This window comes from Falco naumanni, chromosome 9, assembly GCF_017639655.2.
Source record: "Falco naumanni isolate bFalNau1 chromosome 9, bFalNau1.pat, whole genome shotgun sequence".
In the NCBI taxonomy this organism is placed as follows: Eukaryota; Metazoa; Chordata; class Aves; order Falconiformes; family Falconidae; genus Falco; species Falco naumanni.
In genome coordinates, this window is record NC_054062.1 from 14,318,276 (window position 1) to 14,335,362 (window position 17,087).

At 44.7% G+C, this 17,087-nt stretch overlaps 1 protein-coding gene across 44 annotated transcripts in view; it reads right to left on the reverse strand.

The window, feature by feature from the left end:
* Positions 1 to 17,087, reverse strand: part of SORBS1 (sorbin and SH3 domain containing 1) — a 173,116-nt gene that overhangs the window by 63,341 nt on the left and 92,688 nt on the right. For 38 of the 44 annotated variants that reach the window (XM_040607430.1, XM_040607431.1, XM_040607433.1 and 35 more), the window contains 5 exons: positions 8,226 to 8,281; positions 6,926 to 6,991; positions 4,697 to 4,792; positions 1,615 to 1,734; positions 60 to 86 (listed from right to left, as the gene is read on the reverse strand). In XM_040607430.1, the coding sequence (XP_040463364.1) occupies positions 60 to 86; positions 1,615 to 1,734; positions 4,697 to 4,792; positions 6,926 to 6,991; positions 8,226 to 8,235 (319 nt within the window). In that variant the 5' untranslated portion in view covers positions 8,236 to 8,281. The remainder of the gene's footprint in view (positions 1 to 59; positions 87 to 1,614; positions 1,735 to 4,696; positions 4,793 to 6,925; positions 6,992 to 8,225; positions 8,282 to 17,087) is intronic. The other 6 variants (XM_040607437.1, XM_040607464.1, XM_040607465.1 and 3 more) reach the window with 3 other exon arrangements.

Below are 17,087 nucleotides of genomic sequence, written 5' to 3' on the forward strand. Positions count from 1 at the left end.
CCCCCAGGCAACAACAAATACTTCCAAGAAAACAACACATAAACAGCCAATGTTTGTACCTGTTTCTGGGTTTTCTGGCTCCAGACCTAAGCGTTTCACAGAAAGGAGGGATGGAAGAGGTTGGGATAGAGGACAGGCACAGCGGAAAAGAAAGGGGACAAAAACAAACCATTACATTTATAGATAACATGTACCAATTGAAGTTAAGAGTCCAGCTACTTCATTTCACACATAAAATGCTTTCTGACAAGGCTGCCTAATTACCATAGAGACCAGCCCTAAACATGATGCCCTCCTTGTTTCTGACCTTTGTAAACACAAGGCAATTCATTCAGAGCAATGAAGAAACAATTGTTCATTGACATTCCTATTTCAAGAGGCAAAAAGGCAGCTCAGCTAGCTACTTTCTAAAGCTGCATCTTGACATCCAGACACCACAAATTACTGGAAATGTAGGGACCCTGTATTTAGCCATGATACAGGCTATGAAGATGTATCTTTCCTTATCAACATTGCTATGTATGATTAACTGAGATAAAGAACTGCCAACAAACAGATCAGGTTTTATAGACTAAGTGAAGGGAATTATAAAATATGTCACTTTACAACCCAGTCCTTGCAGCTCGATGCACTGGTCTCATCACTTATTTACCCACCTCCCACTGGGCTCCTCCCCACCCCGCTACTCGTTTTGCTGTTTAAGTTAAATGCAAAAAGCTCCTCCAGCTCCAAAGTACATTTCATAAAGCGACTGAGAGAATAAGCAAAGGAAGTATTAATGAGCTGATTTCCATAGTAATGGGCTCATTGCCATTCAAGCTGCTGGAAATTTATGAAGCCATCAACAGAAAGGAGAGAGGCAATGGTGGGGGGTAGGAGTGAAGAAACAGAGAATGGCAAGCATGAAAAGAGGGTAGGTCACGGGAGGGACAGAATGGAAGGAGAAGACAGAGCAAAAAGCCGTACATTGGGGCTGGAATTAACGGAATTGCCCTTCCTGCAACAATACGGTTAGAAACCATGTATGCTTTGCTTTCAAGAGTAAGTTTGACCCCCTCCTCCCTCAGCGGCATCTTGCCTTTGGGAGTTCTTCCTCTCTGCCAGACCCACGGCACTGGCCAGGTTTGTTATGCTTTGCCCGTCTCCTTCAATTAAGTAATTACACGTCTGCTATTGAAAGATGGCAGAGCTCTGTGGGGACACTGTCTGTCTGGGACGCTATCCCCGCTCCCTTGACAACCTAAGTGAATGCTGCTGTGGCAGTAGCACCACTCGGCCTCTTTCTGTTCCACCTCACGCCTGGGATAAAAGGAGGTGACATGGGCCTGACAGGGGAAAGAAGAAGAAAAGAAAAAAAAATTTCAAGTGTTTGGTGCTCCTGACAGCAAAAGGGGGCTGTAAACAAGCTTAAGGCAATGAGTGAGTGGTCATGAAACCTGCACCATGAGAGAACAGAAGCCAGTCTCCCTCCACTGGTCTGGTTCTTGCAAGCAGTTTCCAACCATGCTACAGCATTTTGGGCTTTAAATCGTTGCTAAAAAAAGTCACACCAAGTCCCTGGGCCACCCCCTCTTGAGGTTATTGTGAGGACCAGCTTACTTTCTACCCACTTACTTTCAGGTTGCTCAACATTCTGAGGACATGGCGAGGTGATATTCTGATTCTCTTCGTAGGCTGGAGATGCCCGGAGGGTCACTGCTCCTTTTCCACTGCAGACTTTAGTGGGATCCGTTTCTACAGGAAATGCACATGCACAGAGGAGACACATTGAAACAGATGATACAAAGCTATTAGGAGCCATCGGAGCTCTGCGGAGTAATTTTAGCATGGCTGCCTCTGGGTGAATCAATCTAGTAATGTTTATGCAGATGAAGATTAGCTCTGGATTTAAAGCATTGACAAATCAAAGCAGTTCAATATTCTTGTAACTGAGAAATGTAGGAGTAAGTTCTGAGTCAGTGTAACAGAGCTAAGAAAGGAGAGGAAAAGTGTTTGAATGAAATTTCACAGGTCCATTTGCTGTATTTGTCCTTTGTGTGGAGACACTGTACTAACAAGGACATTCTACAAGCACACGTGTGGCTGTTCTATAGGGATGTCCCAGCAGTATGATTTGTGTGCTGAAGCCTTGAAAATGCCTTTTGTGCAGAACTGGAAGAGAAAAAAAAATATTCTCATGACCACTGGAGGATAAAATCTTTTAACTGTGCTGAATATGATCTAAAGGCAGGGCACTGCAAGCCGCCTCCTGGCCACTCACTCTGTTTCATGGCAGTGTTTCACCTTCTGACATAGGAACCCAAATCCCACAAACTAGAATGCTTAATGTACACCCTGTGAGCCAGGCACCAGATCATGCCAGCACCCTTGCGGAGGCCCGATTCAGCTTCTGTGCAGCCTTACCTTTGTGTAATTCAGTCCATGGATTTGGTTTTTTCCCTCCTGCCATCCTATTAAGTAATGACAAACTAGTACTTCAAGGCTATCTTGCTCCCCTTACTTCAAATCCTTCTGGAGAGTTGTTTCCTCTAAGATACCTATAGAAACAACAAGCCTAAAGAGTCTCTCACTTATCTCAGCTACTTCCACAGGAAAACACAGCACCTCCGGGCAGCTGCCATCAGACTGCACTGCCACCTACCCAGCCAGAGGTGCCAGTCCTACTGCAGCACTACACAGCGAGCCCGAAGGGGTGCTGAGCATCTGCTGTGTTACACAAATACCAACATGATTTTTATTTTTATGGGGCTCATGCTACCAGCTCCTCTCTAGCAACTGTTAATATTCTGAAAGTTACGCCATCAGCCTGGACAGAGGGGGAAAAGCTGCTGCTTCTTGCCCTGACAACAGCCCACTCTTGTGCCAATCAATACTCCCTGGCTGATTTCAGCGAGACAATGCCCCATTAAATCCACACCAGTACAGTGCCTATAGACCACGACAACCCTTCAGCTGCGGTTGCAAAACACTCAAACCACAACCCAGGTGGCCACAACCCAGGGAAACATGGACAGTGCCAGATGGACAACAGCAGTGAGGGGAAAGGCTCAACAAACACTGGAGAAACAAAAAAACCCGGCCCACATCGGAAGCCCTCTACGCTGGAACCACCACAGTCCAAGCTTTTAGGTGGGTTCCCAGACTTTCGGGATGTCGCAAAGGGCACAGCTTCAGACCCACCCTCTGGACCGAAGGAAGGATGGAGCACAGAAGGAGTCAGAGGATACTTCCCTACGGTTCAGCTTTTAGTTCATCTAGGAGCACTGGGGCAGCCTCTGCGAAGGGAAAGGCTATCCACACGGACATATCAAATGCTGCTTAATCCTTAAATACACCACATTTGCACTCACACCACGCAACTGACCATGCCTTAAGGTCACCCACATGCCTGGTGAAATAGAAAATGACTTCTCTGATTGATTTTCACATGATCCAGATGGGGTCAGAATTCCTTTTGCCCAAAAGTCCAGTTGTGGCTACTGTTCCCATCCTCACAGCACAACACACAGCCTGAGGACTCTACGGAGCCACTTTCAAACCAGAGGACAAAGGTTTAAGCTCTGGGACTCCAGTTTCAAGAATGTTGTAACTTTGAGGCGTGTTGGGAGTCACCACGCCTGAGTAAGACATCCACAAAGAGTGCAGGTAGCTGTTTCCCTACGCTCCTACACCTAGATTCCCTTCACAGGCGATGGAGAGAAATGGAAGCAGAGTTCAACATGCCGTAAATGTCTCCGTCATATCAGAGGAGAACCAAATTTGGGAATCAATGCAAAGTTTTTGTTATTTTCAAACAACATATTAAACCTGTATAGCAAATCAAAAGAATAAGAATCAAGAAAAAAGTTTTGAACTCAAAAAATTAAAACATTTTGAAGACATCAGACTATTTCAATTTGGGACAGGAAGACAAATACCTAAGATGTTGAATTCCCTCACAATTTAGGTGAAATGATGAAAAACAAAAATCTGTATCGCTCATCAGTACAGAAACCCACCAGATGTAATAAACACGCCATTAGCACTGTACCAGTCCTAGAGAGCACATGTGTGACAGAACAGGAGAGACACGTATCAGCTAGGCTAGGCTGACTGTCCAAATCCAGCAACGTACAAAAATAATCTTGTGCTTATAGTAGGAGAACATGTGCTTGGGGAGGGAGTGACAGACAGCCTAATATCCTTATTTATCCACATAAAGATTCTGTAAAGTCAGTGTTTAAAAACATGTAAAGTCACGTATAGAAAAATAAAACCATCCTACCAATGTTGAACTATGCTTGAACCTGTAAAATACCACCTCTGACACCCATTTACTTTCAGAAATGCAGGAATATGCAGGAAACATTCTTTGGTTCATCAGGAGTTTGGTTCAAAATGAGGCTGTAATAACAATATTATTCATAATCAAGCATTAGTAGAAGAGCTTACAATGATTCCTGATTCAAGTAGACACAATTATGTCTGCAGAGGAGCAGCATAATTCAGAACAGTGTATTGTGCCATCAAGAGCTAACTTGGTTACCTACTGATGAAATCTACAGCTCTGGAAACAGTGAGGAGAGGATAAAGCTGAAAACCAGCCAAAGTGCGTGGGTGAAGCGGGGAGATAGAGAGGGACAGAGAGAGAGGGGAGGGAGGGAAGAGAGAACGATGGCCAACTAATGCATGGCGGGGGGAGGAAGGAAGAAGATACCTGTAGGCAGCACTAGGTGAGGAGAACTTTTCACTTTCTTCACAGGGATTATTTTAACGGCAGAAATAGAGCGTGTACATAAAGGGACGCCAACAGCTGCAAACACAAAAGTGTAAATGGCACATCCAAAAAGGAAGAACAGTTTGGGAAGCATGCCACAAAATTTTCTAATGTACTTGGAGACACAATAGCAGGAAATTTCAAATACAAAAGCAGTCCAGAGAGCAGTGATGCAACCGTTAAAAATATCCCTTCGTTAGCCCTAACTCAGGACGTGTCTGTTTTATGTAGCATACTGAAGTGCTTACTGAATTGGCTAACTGCTGACTGCCACTGTGCTGCAGGCACAAAGAATCTGGAAGCATTAGTTTTTAGAAGCCATCAACAAATTTTAGTGTAATCATTTAGCTGAGATACACTACATGCAAAACTAAAAATGTTAAGTTAACATTAATATGGCCCAGTTAAAACAAAACCAAGTGAAAAAACAAGGATTGAAAGGTTGAGAGAGCATCATTAAACTAGCCACATTACATGAGTTCTGGATTTTATGGCACTTGTTTTACAAGTTCAGCAATGGAAGGAGGTGAAACATGAAATAATCTTGAAAATAGCCCCATGCCAAAGGGCAGCAACAAAATATCCATTTCAGAAAAAATCCATCCATGTAAACATTTAATTGAAAAAATTTCTACTGGACTCCATCAACTAGCACACTAATTATACTAGATGTAGTAACACAGGGGAAAACCATCCACAGCACTGTGCAAAATTCTAGTAATTGTTACAAAACTGTCCAAACCAGCTGGTACTACTTCTCTCTGGCTCTGTATTGCAGCTAATGTGGAACTCGTATTAAAAAAAAAAAAAAAAGGGGGGGGGGTGGGGGGGGTGGGAAGGTGGTGGTAAAAAAAGGCAAAGGCAAAACTACTCAGAAGTGAAGCTCAACAGGATCTGCCAAGATAAATATCTTGTAAATCATGGCTCTACCTGAATACCTTGAGTTGTGCTCTTGATTTCTGCAGAGCCAGGGTTTTCTCCTTTAAAACCCATCGGCTTTCTGCACACATTGACTGGTCAATGCCAGGTGCCTCGTCACATTCTGTGCCGCCTCTCTCAGGCCTGCAGAATCAGTAGAGGCACCACCTCCCCAATGCTGCACACCAGCAGGGAGCAGTGGGTCAGCCTGAGGAAGGCACTGACATCCCGGCAGTGTGTACACCCGCCCTCGTGGCAGACCCTTCTGGTCCCTGGCAAAACTGGAAAGCACAGACTTCATCAATCTAGGAAAAAAAGCTCTCAGGAAAAGGATGATGGGAGAGTCTGATAGAATTTTTTCAAAGCTTAAAATTAGTTTTTAATTTGATGGGATTGTTTTAAATTTTTTTATTATTATTATTATTTTAAACAAAAGAGGAACCCAAATCAAACCCTGTTCTCCATGCCTCTCACCAAGCACTGGAGATCCTGTGAATACAATAGATCTCAAATCTAAACAGGCTGTGGTTTAGGAAACAACCCTAATTCCATTCTGCTTTGCACTGACTGAATTCACCCATCCACAATGCAGTCAAAATACTAACCACTATAAAAAGGCATCAAAGGAAAAGAAAGGAAATGAAACCAGCAGAAAACCAACCCATACAACCATGTATTTCCCCCTGCCAAAACACACAGCATCACTCTGCAAAACTGAATGCTATAAAGCATGCTGCAAACCTACTGATGTTAACGTGACGATTGGTTTGTTTAGGTAAGTTTGGGGTTTAAATCATTGTTGCTAGTGACAAATTTTTAATTTTTTTTTAAATTTCATTACTTAATTGGTTAGTTCCTGCCCTTTACTCCTGTGCTCAAACCTTCACCTCCCACTGAAGTTAGCAGGATTCACACACAGGCACCCACAAACCCATGCTGTCTAAACACACTGAGATACTGATTCACAGGTGCTCACAAGCACCACAAGTAGCACACAGCTTTCCTCAGAACACCGCTAAAAACATACAAAGGGGCAAATCCAGCCTGCCACCTCTAAGAGACAAAGAACACTTGTTGAGCTACAAAATGCTGCTGGTACTGGCATGGTGCAGCACAAGGCTTTTCTTGTGCCAGTCGCCAAGCAAACTAAATTTGGAAACCCCTGCCGTAGTGAATGTCCGGGAATCAACCACACCAGGCAGCTGACATGCAGGGGGAGCTGCAGAGATGTCTCTGAAGCTCTTAACCCACCTTTTTCTTGTCCATTGGTGCTCAGCCCATTGACAACAGTTTTTGTAACATCCATTTCTTCGTGTTCTGCAAGACAAATGAAGCAGCAGATTACTTCTGGGTTAAAAGCTCTGCAACCAAATTTAACCTCTGGCTGGGAGGGGATGCCACAGGTCGGCACGATTTGATTCATGAACCAGGAAGTATTTTCTACTGTCTCAGGAGATTTTGCTTGGAGACACAAATCTCCCTTGGATGACACCCCCGTCTGTCCTTTCTCTTTGCCTACCTGGATTGCAGCCTCTTATAAACAGGGACTGTCTGTATGTGCATACAGCAGCCAGCTCACTGATGGCATTTTCAAGAGAGAATTTTCAAGTCCACAACGTTCCTAGCTGATATGAATAAAACTGGCTCTTGTGAATCCAGAGGAAGACAGAAGATAGTGCTGGAAAGAACCTCCAAGGGTCATCTAAATCCCTATTCCTGACCCATGGCCAAAACAAACCTGCCTCTCTCCCTGCTGACAAATGCTTGCCTAACAAGTTCTTACAAACTTCCAGCATCACCCTAAAGCAACTTGTTCCAGTGCTTCACAACCTGGAAGCTTATCAATGCTTAAGCAAAATTCCCAGCTCATGTTTTTCAGACCCTGATTAGTCTCTTAGCTTTCCTCTAGACTCTCTCCAAACGGTTCATATTTTTTTCAAAATGTGGTGCTAAAAACTGGACACAATACTCCAGCTGAGACTAATAAGGTGCTAAAATCAAGTGGGAATATTATTCCCCAGGTCCCACATATGGCACTTCAGTATGGTGCCTGCTCTGGTTTCCACTCTGATTCAGCCTGTCACCCAGACAAGCCCAGAAGTTTGCCTTTTCCCAACCAGCCCCCATCTCCTGGTCCCTCATTTTTCTTTGAACAGCTTATTTTTCCTATCTAGATGTCAAACTTTGCATTCACCCCTACTAAAACATATCAAATTCTTTCCGATATGTTTTTCAGGTAATCAATAATTTTGAATTCTTTCATTCCACAGTGGAAAAATGCTAAAGTGACCTACTCCAGCTCAAGATGTTTCTACTAAATTTTTGAGCATTACGAGCCAAACTAAAACAACAAATGCAAAGCCAGGACACTTTTTATTATGAAGGGATTCTGCTGTTGCCTTAACAGTCAGACTCCCTGAGCGTTCAAGGGCTTTGACTCTTTTTCTGGGAGGCAGAAGAGTCAAAAAGAGTGACTGCATCAGAAACAGGAATATTTCTAGCAACAAAAAGGAATGTCAATGAGGGCAAGTGGAAAACAACACAGACTTACCAGAGCTCATCGTGGTGGAGGGACTTGCCTTTTTCACTTCTGGGTTTTGTTTATGTCTGTTTAAAAAGAAAGGCAGAATGCTTATGTTGTGTTCCATGTCTGCCCAGACAGCGCTGGACATGATGCTGAACATTCATCACAAAACTCAACAGTCACAGTTTCTTCAAGAAATTTAGTTTCAAAACCCAAATGGATTTATGTCAACTATCAGTTACGTTTTTTGCTGATAATTATCAGAAATTCAAGAGTATTTCCACCCAATATAGGTACTATTTTCAGACATTAAGACTAATTCTCAACATCAAATCTGAAGATACTGATTAAAGTCCAAGAGTCTATATATGGCAAAGTGCAAACCTGGCTAGCTTCTAATGCATAAAATGTGCAACACCTTTAAGAAAAAAAAATAAATCTCAGTGAGACTAAAAGCTTTAAGCTAAACCCCCCAACTTAGACCACTGGCAGATTTCAGGGCGATCTGATCAAAGTCAGTCTCTCCTTTGAAAGATGTTACAATACAGAAGAGATTACACTTGCCAAAATGCATATTAACTTCTGCGCCAATCACCTCCAGTCCTGCGGGGCTGCTGATTTTTCAGGATCAGACTCCAGCAAGTGAAACTTTCAAATTAGAAGCTTTAATCCTCTTGGGACAAAAGACAGTAAAATTACCAACCCAAGAGAAAAATTACCAGATGGGCACCAGAGGAGACAAAAGTCCCTTTCCATGGTCACGCCAGCCTGCGGCAGCTGTGGGTCCTGTTCGCACCCAGCGCCCACTCCCCAGGCACCTGGTGTCTGCAGCAAACACAGAGGTTCCAGTGCTGCACCACAGATGCTGGTTTAAGTAGTCAAAGAGCGGCGTTTCTACAGAACAAGTCCATGTTTGCCAGGATCTCTCAGCTCTCAAAGGCCTAGGTTGAATTACCAACCCTTTAATTTTGTGTTCCAGTCTTCTTCTCACACCCCCACAAAAAAAAAAGTGGGCGCTGAGAGTGAGCTCAAGTGTAAAACTCCAGCCGCTTAATGGCTTCCAAGGCACGAGCAGAAATAGGTACCCGAAGCTGTGAAATCATGCACAAAGAGCCCAGTCTAAAGTACAAGGGAAAATTGCTCAGAGAGACAAGAAACTAAACAAGAGAGCTGCACGTACTTGTTTTCCTGTTACATGAACTGGAGGCAGCAGTGGGATGTTATAAGAGGTGGAAATTGCCTTCAGAGAACTGAATTTACTCTCTTGCCTCAAGCATCCCCATTCTTAACTAGCATTTGTTTCCTACCAGCCAGAATATAATGAGCATGTTCAACAGATACTCAAAAGGAAAGAAAAGAAAATTAACAAGCAAAAATAGTAACAGATCAGTCTGTAAAACCAGCCAATATCTGGGCTCTCCAGCATGCCACCCTAGCAACAGCGGCCAACACTTAATTATTTAAATGTTTCCTTCATTAAAATATCCACATAAGATATACATCGTGGGTTGGTGAAGGCTCAGCAGGACGCAGCCTAACTCCAAGCTGATCCCAGAAAAAGCACAGTGTGGAGTGGAGGGTGCAGTCTAAAATCAGTCAGCACCAAAAGCTGAGCCCAACCTAAAGCTCTGCTGCCCCGCTTTGCCTGCCCGTAGAGCATCTGCTTTTTGCTCCTACCATTCTGCACCCTGAAATAGGAACAGTTGACGCAGCCTGAAAATTTAGACAAACGTACTCAATAATAATGGTCTTTCTGATCCCTGTACATTTTGGTTATGGAAAGATGCCTTAGTTCAAGCAAAGCAGAAAGAAACAGGCTAAAATGAGAGGCTGTTCAGCCTGAGGAGGTTTGTAGTAGTATCACGCTCTTCTACGTATGGAAAACCTGTTACAAGTTAAAGTCGCTGATGAATACAAGTCTCTCCACAGGGCAGGGAGAAAACTACAAGAGGTGGCGATACTGCAGTAGGTCTCAACTCTGCTTTAGGATCAGAGCCATTCTGAAGCTGAAGAGGTTGCTGGTACCCAGAAGTTCTGACTCAGCATGAGCCCTCACCATAAACCTTCATGCAAGTCAACAGAACATTTCTTCCACTCTGAGCATCCCCAAAAGGTTGCATTCTCTGCTATACATGCTGAAAAAGGCAGGAAAAAGAAATAAATCTGGCGTATCACCTTTTCAGGAGAGCAAAGAGAAAATACTAACTCTCATGCCTGGGCAAAGGCTGGGTTCCACTGCTGCTGTGATCCCCCTCCACAACATCACTATCCGAGCAACTAAAGCTGTGGCCCCATGCTCCATACTTTTCATACCGTCTCACATCTGCTTAGGAATAGTGACATCACAACTGCCACAAAACTCTGATTTCAGTGATGTCTTTTTGATTCAAGAGTCCTGACATTGCTTACAATCTGAAGCATCAGCCTTCACTTCATTACGAGAAGCATTAATGAAAGAATTCACACCAAAGCCAGCAAAATTATTTGGCCTTAAAAGAACAAATTATTTTCACAAGAAGTGATCTGAGGTTAAAAATAAAGTGATAATTAAAGTAAGATTGCTAAAATTAAATGGAGGAGGTGTACAAACTCATTAGATCTAGAAAAATTACTTTTCCACATATCCCCACGCTTACTAGCAATTACAGAATTCAATTAAAATAACAAGCATTCAGTGTTCACTTACTGTGAAACTAATCAGCATTATCCAAGCCCTCAAATGAACACGTACTTAATGTGGGTTCCCATCCACAGCAAGGATTCCGCATGCCTGGGGCGAGGGTAAGCAATCCTGGGCGCCTGGGCTGCTCTAACTCCAGAAACTCCAGTTAGAAGTCGATTTTCATCAGCTGAGAAGTTGCACACAGATTTACTGCATGCAGGTGGAGGTAACTGCTGTCTGGATCGGGGAAACCCCGGTGCCCGCTTGGAGGATGTGTTTCGGTGCCTTTTTGTGTTGGGGCTACAGTTATTCTACCCATCTCCCAGGTGCTTGACCTAAGCCACACGGTGAAGTGCCACCTTCGGCCGCTGCTGGGAGCAGGCAGGGGGTCCGGCCAGGCAGCATGGTGGGCTCCATCACCCCAGCACTGCAAAGCACTGCCCTCTGTCACTGGGGAAGGCAGGTGCTGCAGCCAGTGCACCATGAGTGCTTGGGTGGCACATCCTCGGGCAGAGCAGTCCCTGCCAGGTTGGCCAGCCAGGCTCTCTGTGGGCCTGGAAACATCTGCTGGTCTCAGTTCCCTTCAAAACCTGCCAGTAGACACGGCCAAACCGTTCCTCCAGGCACACAGGCGAGGATGCACAGCGGCTCTTCAGAAGGGACTTTCAAAAGGGAAACGAAAATGAGATCCCTTGTGTCAACATCAAAAATAGGGAAACCTGTACTGCCAGATCAGGCAAAACAAAACAAATTTAAAACATAAATAAAAAAATAAAATAATTTTTAAAATACTCTAAAATCCCCAAGTGTCTCCTTCCAGCCGCCTGCTCTGAGCAGCTAACCCGTGCCTCCTGGCCAGACTAGAGTTAGTGCCTTTCCTGAAGCGGGGTGGGCATCGCGACTGAGGCTCCAAAGCACAGACACAATGAAAGGTAACAAATTCCTCGGGCCTAAGCCAGCAGCTGCAACCCTGGCACATGCCAATGTCAGGACGTCACATCCACCAGCTCCTTGCCAGTCGGGCCATACCTCTAGACGGATGTTTAACGCTTCTTCCCCCCTTCCCCCCAGCACACTTCTCCCAAGGCTGCAGCTCCTTCCCTACTTGGTGTGGAAAAGAGTGCAGCGTGCCTGGAAGCCTATTTAGGAGGAATGCAGATAAGTGGCAACTACTTCTGCACAGCACGTCTCTGGATAATCTCGCATGCTCTAAACATCCGAGTACCCTCCCTACAATGGCAGGGGGGAACAAACAGCTCATTAATAGTTCCGTGCAAGGACATATGCTCTTAAGTCACTGGTATCTCAGCTAAGAGTTGCAGGTGGTGGTTATTTTTGGTGGTCTAATGTGTGTGTGGGGGGGAAAAGTAATTTCCTTTTGTTTCTTCTCATTATTATTGGCAGCTCTGATGACTTGCATAAGATTTTAAAACAATTGCTAAACATGAGATGAGCATTCAGAACTTATTGGGCAGGTTCCTTATATTCCAGAGTTTTGGACTCCTGCTTTATCTCCTCAATTCTGCAGTTTTTTACATTTTCAAAGTTTTCTCTCCATATACAAGAGCTTTAAGTGTTTTGTGGCTGCACTTATATGAAAAATCAAATTCTTATTTATAATAGTATAATCTAGTAGGCTTTCAGAAAAACGGGAAGCTTTCAGACCTAAAGGATGATCAGCAATCACAAACCTTACTTTTCCCCTGGTCAGGTCACTGACACCACTAATTTGTTTGGCCCCTGGCTCAGACCCTTTCTCACACTGCCACCGCTGCCCCTGACCCAGGCTCTGCTCAACCAGCCTCGCCAGCAGCGCCGAGTCCCGACTCTGGGAAGCGGGCAAAGGGCTGCACTGCAGCCAGTGCCCCCTGCCAGGAGGTTCCTCCTCTTAAAGGAACTGGCTGGAAAGCACATCTCCTCTGTACTTCTCACTTTGTATCACATAAAATGTGGCAAGAAAAAAAAGAATAGAATACAGGTGGCAGCCCCAGGCTGACCCAGGCAATCAGCTCCCTCTTCAAGTATCATTATTCTCTTATCCTGAAATACTGAGAGAAATATGTTGCCTGTCATTTTTATTTTAAGGGTTAAAGAACATCCTGTCATTCCTTCAGAAGACATTATGCTGCTAAGAATAAACGTCATGAAAAGACTGTGAATAAGCAAGCAGTGCACATATAGAAGAATCACACCAATTCTGTACAAGACAACTGCTACCCCACACTCCGGCGAGTGTTAAGACAGCAGCAAGGGAGCAGCGAAAGCTCACTAAATGAATGAAACAAATGGCAGCATAGAACACAAGCTTGGATAAGGTGTTCCTATAAATAATTGAACTTACAGGTGTTAGAATAAATAAACAGCACATTTCACATGCACTGCCTTCCCCCCCTCCCCCCAGTATAGTGCATGTTTGTTTCCTTCCTAATGGGCAAAATTAAGTTGTCTGGGGCATATGTGCCAGTTTTTGTGCAATTTAAAAGGAATGTGCCCCTCAATAATAAAAGTCAAATAGAAAACGTAAACTCAGAGGTGTGGCTTTAAGAACTGAGAGATGCTTTTGAACTAAGTCATCTTATAGAGTAAACAAACTTTAGCTGCGACCTGAGTTAACTCAGTTCAAGGTCACCACTTTTGGAACAGGGGACAGAAAAGGATCTCCTGGGTCATCAAGCCTACTCCCATGCTATTGCAGGCAACTGTGTCATACAATCCTGTGCAAGAACATTGCACATTCCAGCTTAAAACTGGTAAGGTTTCCTGCCTCCACTGCTACTCCTGGAAGCCTGCTCCAGAACTCATTCCTCTTATGGCTTGAATGCTGTTCCTGATTTGCAAGCTAAATTTAATTCACAAACAGCTACAGCTAAATTGTTTTGCACCAACACAATTTTTCTGTTTAAGCAGCTCTTCCTCCTTGCACTCACCCCTATTCATGCAGTTTTACAAAGCTATTGCACCTCTGAGCAGTCATTTTGCAAGCCTGTAAACAGGCATTTCCAAAGCAACTGGTCTGCATGTTGTCAGCAATCTCATTAAAATCTGGCAAATAGCGGAAGATTGTAAAAGGCCAGCAGTCCAAAGTCTGAACTCTGGTTAATGTCACAGAACCAGAGAGCAAAGCCTACAGCTGACATGCCCAGCAGCTGAAAAGCAAGGTTTAAAAAGTAAACTGGCTTTTTTGGTCCATTCTAATTCTGGCCTGTCTACTAAAACCAGTTCTATGGTCAATGCTAGTTCAGATAGCTATTTGATGTCTCCAGGGTCCTTCCTGCAAAGAAGTAGATGCAAATAATTTCACATCAGCCATCGAACTTTCATTAGTGACAATCACTTGCACCTGCAGGGTTGTGGGGTTGCAGGGCAGCTCCCGCCTGAGCCATCAACCTCCTGCTCTGCTACCAGCACAGGGGTTGGAAAACAGCATCCAGAGGGTCGCTTGGCACAGAGCAGCTGCCAAGAGTAACTGGACGTGCAGTGCATCACCGGCTCCCTCTGGACAACTTAACTGCTCTTATCAGCAGCCTTATGGCCAAAAACATTTCTTGTCATGGCAATAGATTTCAAATCCGCTGTAACAGGGCTCTGATGTCCTCCTGAGTCTGTCAGGACTGCCCTCTGGTTTTTGTACTTGATGGCTTGCGATCACAGTAACAGCAGCCGTGGCCCATGTATCATTCATGCATGCTAAAGAAACAAATGCCTTTCCGCCACACCCGTACGCCCCAGCTGCTCACAGAGACATTTTAAAGCTTCAGAAAGAAAAATAAAAATTTCTAGGACATTTTAAATAAGATCTCACATTCATCTTAGCAGGAGACATAAGGCACATCATTTGAGAGCAGCAGAAGCTGAGATTTCTGCTCAGATTTGTCTGTGATCCATACGCTAACACCTCATAGATGGAAGCACTTTACAAAGGAGCTGATGTATATCCTATACATGAGAGCTTGCCGGGCACAGCGCTCAGGCTGCCAGCTCTGGAGGGAAAGCTGTAGATGATTGATTTAACAGCATACTGCAGCCTGGGACCACTCAGGACACTTAAAAGAGATTCGTAGAAGAATTTGGGCAGGGAGCACGTAACTAACGAAATCGGGATTTATTTACAGTTAAGGGGTAATTAATTCAGTGACACCAGATTTACCTTTTGGCAAAAGGAAAATCTTTCAGACATCTGCGATGACCACACCTAGCCAAGAGGATGCTGCTTTTATGCTTCAGCTAGAAGAAACAGAAGATTCCCCGAGTCCAAGCTGTTGTGCATCTACTCGTAAGAGCTGTGCAGCTGGGGTGCTCTGTGTACTGCACTTGACTCTCTGTACACCTCTGATGTGGGGCCACTTGTGCCTCTGCAGAACAATTGCTGTAAATAAACAGACCCAAATTCCAGAAGCCCTAATTATGTATAACAACGGATCCATTCAGCTGACTGCAGGATTGAGGGACACAAACACTACTTTGCATTTACTACAGTGAATGGCATTCTATAAATACGATCAATTAGATCATCTAAACAACATCCAGCAGCTTCTCTTGCATGATTTTGTATAACAAAGACTACAAAGGCTGTCTTCACCTCTGTCACACACTCTCAAACAGCGAACTAGTGAATAAGAGGAAGTTGCATTAAGTAGAAATACTAATTACAGATTGACTAGTGTCACAGAGTTCAAATCCTAAATGCTCCACAAAAATGAGGGTAGAGAGAAGAATCTGACCTATAAACCAGATACTTTAATGGTGCAGACCACCTTATAACATCCCAGCCACTCCTGAGATTCCTAGTTGTGCAAGGCAGAGGAATTGCACAGGCATTAATGAGTACTCAGTTTGGCAACCACAATGAACTTTTTTAATTGTGACCTCTGCTTGCACTACCTGTTTTGAAGCTCTGCACAAACACTCACTAAGCAACAGCTAACACTTTTCAGGGTATATAGGTGATTTTCCTCTGCTCTGCCCTGGTGAGGCCACATCTGGAGTGCTGGGTCCATACTGGGCTCCCCAGTTCAAGAGAGACAGGGAGCTACTGGAAAGGGTCCAGCAGATGCTGTGAAGATGATGAGGGACTGGAGCATCTCCCTGAGGAGGAAAGGCTGAGGGTGCTGGGCCTTTTAGCCTGGAGAAGAGAAGACTGAGGGGGGATCCTATCGATGCCTACAAATATCCCAGGAGCTGGTGTCAGGAGGACGGGGCCAGACCCTTCCCAGTGGTGCCCAGGGACAGGACAAGGGGCAGCGGGTACCGACTGCAACACGGGAAGTTCCACCTGAACATGAGGAAGAACTTCCCGACTCTGGGGGTGACGGAGCGCTGGCCCAGGCTGCCCAGAGAGGCTGCGGGGTCTCCTTCTCTGGAGACATCCAAACCCACCTGGACGTGACTGTGCAGCCTGCTGGAGGAGAGCTGCTTCATCAGGGCCTGGGCGACATGATCTCCACAGGTGCCCTCCCACCCTGAGATTTTATGCAGAGATGGAAGTTGAGGGCCTCTATTCTATGCAGCATCTGAAATGAGCTTAGCTGGCACAGTATAACAAGTCTTACAGCTCTCTTTTTTGATTTTCAGAATAAGCAAAACCAGTTTGAGAGTTGGTCTCGTTTACACACAACCACAGTGACCTCCAGGGAACCACATAAAGCTAAGCCTAGCCAATGCATATGGGGAGCCAGGCACGCAACACTTCTAACACACCTTTGACAAGCCTACAGATGCAAGATGAAGTTAAGACGGGGTCATCCTCCTCAGCCTTTGCCAACCTGGAGGCATTGCTACACTAGAAAAACTGCCAGGAAACTGATTTATCTACTGGAGTATCAGGCACAAAAGGGTCCCAGCAAAACTCAGAAGGCTGGTCACCGTCACGTGCCCAAGGCCAGACAGCAAACCCACGCCTGCCAGAGAATTCAGGCTGGAGCACTGGCTTGCTAGCCTGGTTGGGCTGTGCTGCCTCTAAAGTCACCTACACACCAGAATGAAGAATACAGCGACTGCTCCTCTACTCAGTACTGAAAATGCTCCAAGAAAACTGAGCTGCTGGGTTAGGCAACACACTGACATGCGAAGTGTCTCCAGAAATAGCAGAAAGTTACATTCCAGAAGCCAGTCCTCATCTTCACTTCCCTCTGACTCCTCCAGCCTCAGGTGACCAAATTCACATATTGGTGAGAGTTCCACATCCATTCTCATCACTTTCATTTTAGCAACTGTCTCAGAATCAGCAT